The sequence below is a fragment of the Barbatula barbatula genome (assembly GCF_947034865.1).
Source record: "Barbatula barbatula genome assembly, chromosome: 8".
In the NCBI taxonomy this organism is placed as follows: domain Eukaryota; kingdom Metazoa; phylum Chordata; class Actinopteri; order Cypriniformes; family Nemacheilidae; genus Barbatula; species Barbatula barbatula.
The window spans coordinates 24049217-24061953 of record NC_136771.1 but is presented as its reverse complement, the minus strand read 5'-3'; the positions used below and the strand labels follow the sequence as shown (position 1 = coordinate 24061953).

General features: G+C 39.7%; 1 protein-coding gene across 1 annotated transcript in view; it reads left to right on the top strand.

Moving 5' to 3' along the window:
• nrp2a (neuropilin 2a) overlaps positions 1 to 6015 on the top strand; it is a 63326-nt gene extending 57311 nt beyond the window's left edge. The window contains exons 16-17 of the mRNA XM_079463149.1: positions 2931 to 2990; positions 4098 to 6015. Of these exons, the coding sequence (XP_079319275.1) occupies positions 2931 to 2990; positions 4098 to 4402 (365 nt within the window). The 3' untranslated portion in view covers positions 4403 to 6015. The remainder of the gene's footprint in view (positions 1 to 2930; positions 2991 to 4097) is intronic.
• Positions 6016 to 12737: the final 6722 nt, after the last annotated feature.

Here is a 12737-nt window from a genome sequence, read left to right as displayed (position 1 = left end):
AAATCATTCTTTTCCAAAAAACGCCCTGAATCTGCGACTTCGTTAGCGTGTGTTATGATGAGCAAACGCTTGCTGGTGTCAGGGGTGTAAAACAAAGACAGCTGTGTCTTTTCTCTGTTGCTGTGGGATGAGGAAGCACTGAGCACCGGGGTGGGAGTGAACTTTGTGCAGATATACACACATGGTAGCGATTTCGATCTGCGTCCAAGAGAACCATATGCTTTTTGACAGCTGTGTAGATTCATATATTTCATTGAGTTGTCATTCAGTTTTTTTGATAACAATTCTGGATTAGGCTAGAATTGATACAAAAATATGGCAGTTCAATGGTACACTGATGGTTTTAGATAGTAGTATTATATTTCTTTGATATGTACGTATTCATAAACCAAGGTATTTAAAATGTAATGGTACTGTCAATATCATGCCAAATATCATAGTACTGTCAATACCATTGTGACTTATAATTGTACCATAGTACTTCCACTGTTGTTTGGACATGTGGGCTACCATGGCAATACCATGATATTTTGAAAAGTGACACATCACATATAGTACATCACTACTGTGGTGTTTTAGATATGATACCTTGATAATACCATGGTATTTTAGGCACGTACCATGCTTTTGTGAATACGCACCCTAGTAGTACTATAGTATTTTGGGAAATACAACATCACAAACATCCCAATCATAGTGTTTTAGACATGGTACCGTGATAATACCTTGGTATTTTGAGAAGGTACCTTTACCATGGCACTACTGTCGTTGTTTAGACATGTAGGATACCATGGCAATACCGTGAGATTTTGAAAAGTGACCCATCCCATACAATACATCACTACTGTGTTTTCTTTACATGGTATCTTGATAATACCATGGTATTTTAGGTGTGTACCGTGGCACTACTATATTTTTTTGGATATGTACCCTGGTAGTACTATAGTATTTTTGAAAGTACCACATTACATACATCCCTATTAGACAGGGTACCATGATAATACCGTGGTATTTTGTGAAGATTGTTTATTAAATCGTACTCTAATAATACCATGGTATTTTCTGACATGTACCGCGGTAATGCTGCAATGTTTTTAATACCACATTGCATTCATCACTAGCTTGGTGTTTTAGATATGAGACCGTGGTACTACCGTGGTATTTTGGGGGTGCTACCATGTGTTTTTTGCAAGTATATCATGGTAATGTCATGTGCAGTATGTATAGGTGCCATATTCAAAAAAGCTGGAGTACATTATTTATTACAATGTTTTTTGCAATGTAGTTCACCCAAAAATTGAAATTCTGTCCTCATTTTCTCACCCTAAAACTGACCTTAAATGACTTTTTCAATGAAACCCACAAAAATATGTTTGGAGCAAGGTGCATGTTATTCTTTCCATACCATAAAAGTGTTTTGGATTGTGGGTTCAGATTGACTTATGGGTGTGCAAATGACGACTGAATTTTCAGTCAACAGCTTTAGAGATAAACTATAGCGAGCCACAAAATATAGAGAGGCCTATACATGTATGTTGATATGAGACGTCTAGAGTTAGAGAAAGGAAAAAAGAAGGATGGAGACCCTTGGCACCTAAGGGGTTTTTAGCTCTATTTTTTGACATATGGTGGTAAGAGATGTTTTGGCACCGTCATACAATGTGCTTTTAAAGCAGCCACTTTATCGCTCCGTTCTTCCCTAAACCGTGATCACACGTACTTTCTCTTAATATTTTCTAATTAGTTAATGGACCAGATACCATTTATTAAAGCTGCTGAAGGCGTACCACCCCCACCCCTTACTTCTCGCCAGCTCTGAAACCCGCATTAATGAACGTAAGCGCTCTCTGGAGACCCACGCCCGCCCGTCACCCGCCAGGTCTTAATGCCAAACAGCCATTCTTCTCTGCTCTCAAACAAGCCGCGTACACCACACTGTGAAAAACCAAATACAGTTGTATGGTTGAGTTTAACGTTGGATCTCTCCGATTGAAATGATTTCCTGTCAGATTTTCTCGTCCATTTCGCACATCGATCGCTCCGCTTTCAGACACAGTAGGCACCAACATTTTTGGAATGAAGTGACGCTGTTCCCTAAAGCCATTTTAAAATGATGGGCTTTTTGTCTTACCGCAAAGCTTGCTGAAGAGGTGGTGATACTTAAAATACAGACTATGAATTTAATCACGTTAAAAATGATGATGAGGATGATAATGCACTTTGCTTTATTGAAAGTACCTTGTAACTGTGGTCAGCCTATACCTCAATATCTTTGGATTAGTACATTGTTTAAAATGCGAATGTGAACAGAATATTTTTGCTCGGTGACTTTGTGTCTTGAAAACCTGCTTTTAAAATGTGACAATAAAATCTTATTTTTCTAATCAGAATTTCTTTGTATATGTATGTATATCATTGGGTGGAAACCAATGAGCGACTTTGCTCTGTTTTGCCGCTGTATTTAAAGAGTTCATATACAGATAACTCTGTTTAAACAAACATTTAAAATCATGTTTTCCAAATTACATCAACTGCGGTTGGGTTGTTTTGATTAAGTAACCATAAAAACTTAACACAATAAAAAATAGGATTTTTGAACGTTGAATCTTTTTTTTTATTCAGTTGAAATTTTGTTTTTGCGTGTATTCTATGTTGTGAAACACCTATTTATGCTCCTTGAGCTTTAAAAGAAATGATTAGAATGTCATTTAACCTAAAATCCAAGACATACTTCAAATTACTTGATTTTGTTGATTTTTGTAATGTTTCAGACTTAAATTCACAATGCAAGGAGAACCTGCGATCTCTTATTATATATGAGCGTGTGTTTCTACCCTAACGTGTTTTTATTTTGGTCTATATTTCAGAAAAGTTGCATTGCGTCATATTGAATTCTTTGTGTCAGCGTGTTCTTTTTATCTTTTTTGCAGTTAAAAAAACTGACATCGGTAACGGCCGTCTCTTTAACGACAAGGACCACATAAATGCAGGTCAGTTCATCGACATCACATACATATAAATATAGTGTGCGCGCTGGATCACCCTTGGAGATGCTTTGTGATTTCATATTTTTCTGTAATGTTATAAAATATATACATGAAGTGTAGACATTTACAACAATTCCTGGCACACGGTGGATGTTCACATCACATCTGTGTATGTTTCTTTGGGCAGAGCTGATGTTGCATTGTGTGGGTGTGCATACGTGTTTGTTCAGACGTTTCTGTTATCAGTCCTCCTTCCCCCTTCCTGCCGCCAGCTCATAAAGACGTCTTTATATAAATGAATATAGAAGGACAATGATGAGTTAATTACCAGACCCAAATCTTATAGACTGTCAGACTCCTTCCGTATGCCTTCCTTTATCTGTTTTCCATCTTTTTCTCATATGAAACATAATGAAGTCTCTGCTCAGCTCACAATCTGTCAGTCACTTCAGAGCCGTTTGTTGGGACTAACAGGGAAAAAGGGAAATTTGCTTTCACCAAATGCAACAGATATCAGTCAAAGTGCAAAGCAGCTCAGCTGGTGTGAGTTTTGGTGTGGGTTTTTCTGTCAAAGTCGGTCTAATTAAGCCTATCGCATCCTCCAGCGAGTCACAGGGTGCCACAAAAGAGTTTTTCGGCTTAGTTGTGTCAGCTGTGCCTTTTAAACCAGCCCATTAGATGGTTATGTGTGTTCCTCTGTGGGATTCAGTGCTGGCTAAAGGAAAACAAATACAAATTGGTTGGCATTTTGAAGAAACGCAATGTAATACCACAGTACTTTGATATTTAAAAAAAAGCTATGGTTTGCTTTAACTTTCCATTAATTGAACGGCCAGTCTTTACTATAGGTTGACCGTGCTATTTTATCATTGCCATATTCATAACCCGCAGTATGTACGGTATATGAATGCTATGGTCTTACTGACATGGAAGTGTCCAAAACAGTTCAGTACAATGTAACTTCAGAGTATCATTTATATTAAAGCCATGGTTATACAAATTATAATCAATCCACTATAAAACGACACTTTTACTATGGTAAAACCATGGTACATTTTCCCAAAAGACGATTGTGAAGACACTCATTTACCATCTCTTCTCTTGCCTTAGGTTTTCAGTCTCCAGATTGGAGTACAGCTGAACCGCCATCAGATCCTCCCGTGACACATGTAATGGACAAGGACAGCACATGGCTCTACTCACTGGACCCCATTCTTCTAACCATCATCGTCATGAGTTCTCTGGGCGTTCTTCTGGGGGCCGTGTGCGCGGGTCTCCTGCTGTACTGCACCTGCTCATACGGCGGCCTGACGTCACGCTCCACCACCACACTGGAGAACTACAACTTTGAGCTCTATGACGGTATCAAGCACAAAGTCAAGCTCAACCAACAGCGCTGCTGCTCCGAGGCCTGATACCAAGTATCCCATCATGACCTCAAAAAAAACTGATTTGACTCTTTGAAAGAGTAAGAAGCCTCGTCTCTTAGTATTCTTGGAATGCATGTGCATCTCGGTCGGGGATCTCCTGAGCTACTTCTGGAGTTCCAAGCAAACGCGCTTCTCGACTCCACAGCTGCCGCCGAGGACCTCGTCTTTCACTGGATCCTTGAAAAAGTGGAACGTTTGGTGCCACAAAGACTGAAACGCTTTCTAGGGCTCCGCCTCAAAATAAATGTCGACACATATCAATGTCTTGCGATTGCAAAAAGATGAAAGTATATGAGATTTCTAAGAGATCTAGTTTGTAAAACAGGAGAAAACTGGCTGGACGCCGAGATCTTCTCTTTCTTTAAAGTAAAATGTGTGGCCTAGGATGTGATGTACTGTCTTAAAAGACTCTCTCCGGTTCGGTTTAATGTCACTTCATCATTTTCCGATTATACTTTGTTGTTGCCGCGCGTTTACATCCTTTTGCTTTCGTCCAACCATTTTGTCTCTTTAAAAATGTAAATGAAAAGTCAGATTGAGGGAATCTTCTAGATTTAGTTTTAGGCGGTGTTTGGTGGATCGTGATCGGAAAATAGGCACTTGTTTGAAATGTTGACGGGCTTTTGTCTGCAGAACGATGAGTAGGGTTGAGCGTTGAGCTAACAAACAGACATTGGGTCGTAAAAGTGTTAAGTGTATGAATATCATTGCTTCTACTCTGTTCAAGTTCATTTTAAAAGATATCTTATTACAAACCATACAATTTTCAGTGCCAATACCAGAAAATTATCTCCTGCCTCTTGGGGTCGAACTGATATTTTTTAAACCTCAAAATGATTGTTTAAAGAGTTTGTGTACAGGTTATCAAAAAAGCTTACGTTTTCAAAGCATTAAATACAGAAACCTTTCATATATTTTCTTAAAATCCTTTGAGAGGCTCACTTGAGTTTCAGAGACATTGGAGGTTCCAACCGGATCAAACGTTAAAGCAACGTTAAAGAACACTAACGTTTCCGCCACGCAGCCTTGAATGTGTAAATCATCAACCACAAACTTTCTTCCCAATTCACTTTTCATCCACTTTTATGTTTCCACAACAAAGCTTAAATCATAACAGGACTAAGCTTGTAAATCACATTCGGGTAACATTAGCTCCCCTGTGGCTTCCAAAGCCTGAAAAAGAGGAAGACAGATGTCCTACTCGCTCAGTCTGGATTCCTCACCTTCATACACGCTCATCAAAACACACAATGTTGGACGTGAAAGTGAATGCACGTAAAGCACAGCAAACCTGCAGATTAAGACACGTCGGCATTGGTGTGATGTTTCTACTGCTGTTGGACTTTTCTTGATCCATTCACATCTTCTTAAAGACTCTTGCTACTGAAACTTTTGCAAGTGCCTTGGAGCTGTCCCGTCTGCTCTGGACCTGAATCAAAGAAACTGCTTCCGGAGCTTTGGTCTGTCTTAACCACTCAAAATACTTGAGAATGGCGGCACTGGTTGGAATTCCAGTCACTCACTTTGTACAGAAAATGTGCTTTTTATGATGATGATTATTGTTATTATGATTATTTAATAAAGGATTGATAACATTGGGTTTGGGGTTCATGTGGTGCTGAACGGTCTTCCAAAATGAACATGCCAAAGTTTCATGTTTTATGGGAGGTCTTACATTTCAGAGTCGAGGGATTGTTCAATGTGTTGAGGGAAATACTTTCATGTTGCTTAACATACTGCTTTTTCGGTTTTGTACCGGACAAGAACAAAATGTGCCTCCAATGACAACAAAAAAAGTTTTGGCATCTATCAAACATCAACACATTTTGTCCAAAAACCCACATCTCTTTCTATCTCTTTCTCTCTTTCCAGTCATGTCTGCTGCAGTTTCTCTCATCTCCCCATGGGCTCCCATTAGCACGGACCTTCAGTCGCCTTCATTTAGGGGCTCACCACATCAAAGCTTTGAAGTGCACCACTGTTCCACCCCCTAAAGTCTCCTTCATCCCTCGACCTCACCAAACCATCCAGTCACCATGAACCGTTTCTCTACCTATCTGCTAACTACAATTATAGGAAACTTTTACGGCAAAATCTGGTGCAACAGCCCCAGACTCGCAAAGGATCATTAAAAGACCGACTACTCGAAGACCCTGTAAAAATCAAACTGGGATCTTTTATTTCATGTTAAGAAGCCCTGAGGCCATCTATATTCGACTAGGCTCTCATGCATGTTTAAAACGTATGGTCTTTGTCTTTCCAGAAACATTGAAAAACTAAAATGTATGACTCATCTTCACCGCAGGGGTTTTTTAGAAATGCTTGTCCATTAAAATACTCGCCAGTCCAATTCAATGAAATGCACTGCAGTCGCTCAAGAAGCAAGTCATGATTCATGGCTGTGGTTTAAGATGAATTCAAAATTCATGTGTAAAGAGTTCACCCTAGAATGAAAAATCTTTCATCATTTATTAACCTTTTCTTTGCAGAACAAAAAGAAGATATTTTGAAGAACGGCGGTGACCAAACAACAATGAGCCCCATTGACTTCCATTGTGTGGACACAGAACCACTGAGACATTCCTCAAAATATCTTCTTTTGGTTTCACTGAAGAAAAAGTTATATACGGGTCTAGAAACGATACAAGCATCTCCATGCTCGGTTTTGACCGGCCACTCTGAGCCACATCTATTGGAGAACCAGGAAATATCTCGATGGAGCCCGTCCGTCGGGCTCTGCTTTTCCACCCGAATTATTCTAAACTTTTGTAAATGTTGTTTTCCCTCCCTGTCAGATTGAAATCGAATTCTCCGCCGGGACCTCCCTGGCGAAGATCAGAGCGCTTTCCCTCTTTCTCGGTAAGCTGGACTTTCTATCGAAGCTCAGAAGTGCCCGCTGGAAGCTTATAGGTGATCGGTGTTTGAAGTGGGCCGCGTTTGAGAAATACAAAGAGCGCAGGGCTAATTCATCTCCAGAGGAACAGAGGACAAGTTGACAAATGATGTTGAGCTTGAAGCACACCGCTAAATTCCCGGTTGGCTATCGAGTCTGGTGTCAGTTCAGATGTGAAGGCTTTGCTATGTTTAACATCTCCGTCGAGAGGCAGCTTTTGGTTATTCAGGTATGTTTATGTTTTAAGCAGATGCTATAGCAAGGTCACTTGAAAGTGAAAACTATAAAAGTTTAATACCTAAATATTTAAGACTTGAAATGTTAAGGAACTGTGCGTGTTATTCACAGCATCTGCCAAATGCATAAACATTTGGAATCAAAATTAAACCAAACGTTCAAAAGTGTGAGATAACAAAACTACAGACATTTAAGCAAAACCAGTTTCCCACATCTTCCCTATCTGAGGCATGGCTCAAGCCCACGGCTCGCTCAGCAGATTGTGGAAAAGCCTCCCGCAGCAGCAGCAGCCCACCTCTCTCCACGGCCAGCAGTCCAAAGCTCTTATCTGGGTCAGCGGCTGGGTTTTTTGCACTAGATCTGGGGACGGTCTCCGCTTCAGAGCCTGACAGACGGACCTCCTGCTCGCTCTGCATCTTCATTATTAACCACGCAGGAAATCAGCTCTGAATGAAAATAATCACAAGACCAGAATTAGAAAATGAGATCAGTGGAAAACAAGAAACTGAACGCGGTCAAATGTGTTTTATAAACCGTTCATTGTGGGGAAAGAAGTTTATATTAAGTAATAATGAGAACCCTCTGCAGAAAGGACTGATGCTTCAGAATTTTAAATTGAATATAAAGTGTTTCCAAAAATAATATTCAAATATAGTTGTATTCATTAGCATCAGTTATTGTATTAACTATGACAAACTAATGAGAAATTCATTTACAGAATCTTTGTTAACGTTTATTTAAATATCAGTTTATACAAATATTCTTTGTTTGCTTTGTGCACTAAGTAGGCCTTATGTTAAAATAAACATCAATAAAGATGAATAAATGCTGTAGACGTTTATGTTACCTATAATTGTAACTGGAACACGAGTGCCAGAAAAATACTGTAAAATACAATTTTTCACCTAAAATTACATCACATTTTTCTTGTAAATTTGTAGTCTTTATCTGTAATTTGCCAGGTTTTTTACCTTATTTCAAACATGAAAATCTGTAAATAAGAATAGTTCAATTCTGTTATAAATGTACACACTGTTATACGCTGTGTTCTTGATCTGTCCGCCTGTTTTGTGTCTTTTTCATTGGACCATGCACATCCTCACAACTTGTTTCATGTTTATTCAAAGTTTCTATAGTGCTACTAGGCATTACAATATTGCTTTGCAATGTTCTGGTTTAAATGAAGCAACGCTCCCCAAACCAAAGACCTTAAATGTGGGAAAAGAGTTTAAATGTGGTGTTTACTGTGTGTGCCGTGTAACCGCTCTGAATAACGTGTCGATTGAAATGAATCACGGGACACTAAAGAGACCCTGGAGCTCAAGTTCTTCCAAAAGATTCATGATTCAGCTTTCACCAGATCACTGTAAATCTCACAACCCTTAGGACTGATAATGTGCTTTTTATTCCAAACTTTATTCTGCAAAACACAGAAGAAGATATTTTGAAGAACATTGGTATCCAAACAACACTTTCGAACCCAAAACCGCAAGCCATTTCTCAAAATATGTCATAAGGGTGAATGATGAGTTCGTACTATAGTATATTAGGGTTTTTTGTGAACTTAAACACACCATAAAGCTCTAAACAATAGGAAATGATGTACAGTATGTAAAACCTTTCATAAATTACAATGGTAAAGCAAGACCCATGCTTGAGAAGAAGCAGCGTTTATGTAAATCTATCATCATGTGGATTGAATGAAAATGCAGGTGAAAGTACCGCAGGCTCAGCAGATGTATGGGGAGATAGAAATCTCCGGATAAGGTAAAGAAGATTTGAATTTTCCAGACTAAACCATGAGTCGAGACTGGCAGATTGATTCTTTTGTTGAGTAACAAAAACTGCAAAACAAGATGCAGATAAAGACAGAAACAGACATGTCTGCTGAACGAAGGGGATCTGGAACAGAGCTAAAAAGAGCAAAGGATTCAAAAGCAGGGAAATATTCAGAAAATCCTCAACAAAAGCCTGGTAATAAAAAAACTGCACTGCAAGAAATGTTTTCATATTCAACATCTGACACAATGCAGGGAAATGAAGATTAGGTGTCCCTCTTTCACCGGAGAAGCCAGCCGCACATCAAATTATTTTTAATGCACAACCCACACACACATAAACCACACTTGAGCCAGAAATACACACGCAATAAACAACAAAGCACACTGCACAAATATTGTCAATATCCGCTTTATCTAGTGGAAGGTGTTGTTGTGTGTCATGTGTTGGGTCCTACTGGGATTTAAACAAGCATCTGTTGGAATAAACTTCCTTTTGCTCTCAAACCGTTTCATTCAGATTTTTACGAACAGTAAAACTGAATTTAAACTTCATTCTTGAACAGAAATTTGTTAAAGAATGATCTCCATATGACAGGTGGTTGTATATGACGATAGATGACATTTACCCACCCAGAAAGTTATAAACAAGACAAACATTTCTGTTTTAACTCACAAGCTTCACTTCAAGCACACGACTCTCTTTTCTCTCTTTTTAATATTTCATTTTCCCATTTAGGCACACAGCCTCCACCAATTACGACTGCAGTCTGATATCCGGATCCGAGTCGAGACCGACCTTTATATCAGTCGCTAACAAGGATCTGGCAGAATCAAACCCGTGGCTGATCACAAGGCCCCATCAGCCGACAAAGTGGCGAGCCGGAAAGCATCTTCTGCAGAACATGACAGAAAGCAGAACGTTTCGGGGTGGCAGAAACACACCTCAGATCTGGTTCAAGCAGTCTTGGTGGCAGTCGTCATGGAAACAGAGGTGGGCGGCAGAGCTGTCACAGTCCCATTAGTGGATGTGATGAGCGTGTGGCACGTGGGCAGGCTGTGAGGGCGCGCTGCAATAATAAGGCATCATATGCTGTATGATACGTCTTAATGACATTTCATGCACAAGGCGTACGAGACATCTAGCGTCAAATCATGCTTGGACTTGTACGACGGGTGGCTTTCGGAAAGGAAGTAATAGCTTTAAGTGGGAGTTGGGAAAATGGGAAAGGGCTATACGGGGCACACAAGATCTCATTCATATCTCAATCGTTTCTCCTCTATGCATGTGAGTTTCTATTCAAATTAAATGGAGGTAGAAGCGTCTCATTCGGATAGCAAAATAGTTCTACGTGTACGAGTGGAAAACGTTCCACGTGTTTTAAACGTTCAAATAAGAACAACGGTTTTATACCGGCGTGTTTAAAATGTTTAGCAACGTCATGGCAAAAATACTTTTAAGGGAGAACTTTTAGAAGACCCAGCTGTCACATTTACGTCTGTAAGACGTCTGCTACAGATCAAAACATCTTGGAAAGAGCAGTTTTACGTCAATCCTTAATCATAAACATCTAACAGACATCTTCTAGAGGTCTACATGACATCTGACAGCAGACGTCTCAAGAGACGAATTGAAAATGAGCAAACTGTGTCTTGCAGTCGCAGATGTAAATGCAGACCTCCAATAGACGTCTGTCAGATGTTTGTGTGCTATCAGGGTATAACCTGTGCAGGCTAAATCTTCCATTGATTTCTTTCTCAGAAGAGATCTCAGTAGTGTCTTGTTGGTGCACGGATATGTCAATATAGCAAATCGGCATTACGATGTGAACTGTAGAAAATGATCTCAGCTAGCTGTTCGCGTGACTTTTATGGTCATATTTTTATATGTGTCCAAAATAAATGCAGGATTAAGATATAAAAAGCTATGAAAGAGTAATGAGTGTTCTTCACGGTTTTAGTCAAAGTCCTCGAGAGTCACGTGACTAAGATGATGACGATTTACAGGATGTCACTTTTGGGATTTAGAAATCGCATTCTTACGGTCGGTAGATGTATTATGACAAATGGAATGGAATGAACGTTTTGACGCTGACTGATGATTTCACTTTAATGTTCACAGAGACGATGGCAGGCCATGTCGCGCAAAAGCACGCGGCGCTGTTGTAGTCGAACCAATGCTTTCGTAATTTAGCAAATAAAGCTGAAAGCTGAAGCCCAGCTGTGCGTCTGTCACTAAACGTCAACTCTGTTTCCAGCACAGGTTTGGCTGGAGTATTACTTTCGTGTCACACCACACGGCTGTGATGGATGGCTGTTGTTTGTACTGTTACGCTCATGCACGTTACCCATGTGGAGGATCTACTCTAAACAGAGATTGTCTTACTCATACGGGGCCACCATGGAGTGGACGGAGATTGAGAGATGGTGGAGCGCTATCATCGTACAGTAGTTTCTGGTATTTGTTTTGTAAATCGAGCCCATAGATTATGAACGCACGTGGCTCGATAGCCGTGAGCCGTCCGCCATATTGGAGCGGTCAAAGACGGTCTATGAACAATCGAAGTTGACTTTGCGTCTGCAACCTGTGCGTATGTATAAATATGCCAAATCTATCACAATAATACCAACGATAAAGGCATCAGTTGACGTGACATAAAAAGTCACCACAGTTAAAAAGATATGAAAGAGTGCTTCTGGAAACGTATTTGATGTCTATTCACGTGACTGAGATGATGACGATATGTAGTTTGTCACTTTTGCTCTTCACATTCTTATGGTCAGTAGATGTATTAGGACACATGGGATGTAATAAACGTATGACATCGATTGATGATTTCACCCTAAAATGAAAACTGTCATCAATTCCTCATCCTCTTGTTTTTTCAAACCTGTATGACTTTCATCTGCAGAACACAAAAGAAGATTTTTTGAAGAATGTTGCCCCGTTGACAAACAGGATTCAGGGGTATTCAGTAATGCATGGTCCTCGCTTTTATCTGGATTGAAGAGAGGTATCTGCACTTTTGATCTTTCTGGGAATCGTTCTGTAAATCTTCTAGTGATAGACGGTGAACTGGTTGACTGAGTATAGAACAGGCCTCATTGTGTATGGTAGAAAAGGCCTGACACGGGAGATCTTATGAAATTATAACTTCTGTGGAGTTTCCTGATCTTATTAAAACGAGTCGTTCTCTCTTTATTTAGTTATAGCTTATGCTTATGGTAGTTTTGATCTTATCTAAAGTGTCTTATGTTGACAGTGGTTTACACAGTCTTTCAACAGTGTGTAGTGGTAGCTGTGCATGTACTGCCATCAGCTGGTCATGGAAGGCTCTGCGGAAAACGCATAATATAACATTGACTTTTCTCCCTGTCTTTGCTTTTCAACCTTTCAAGACACATTTTTGTC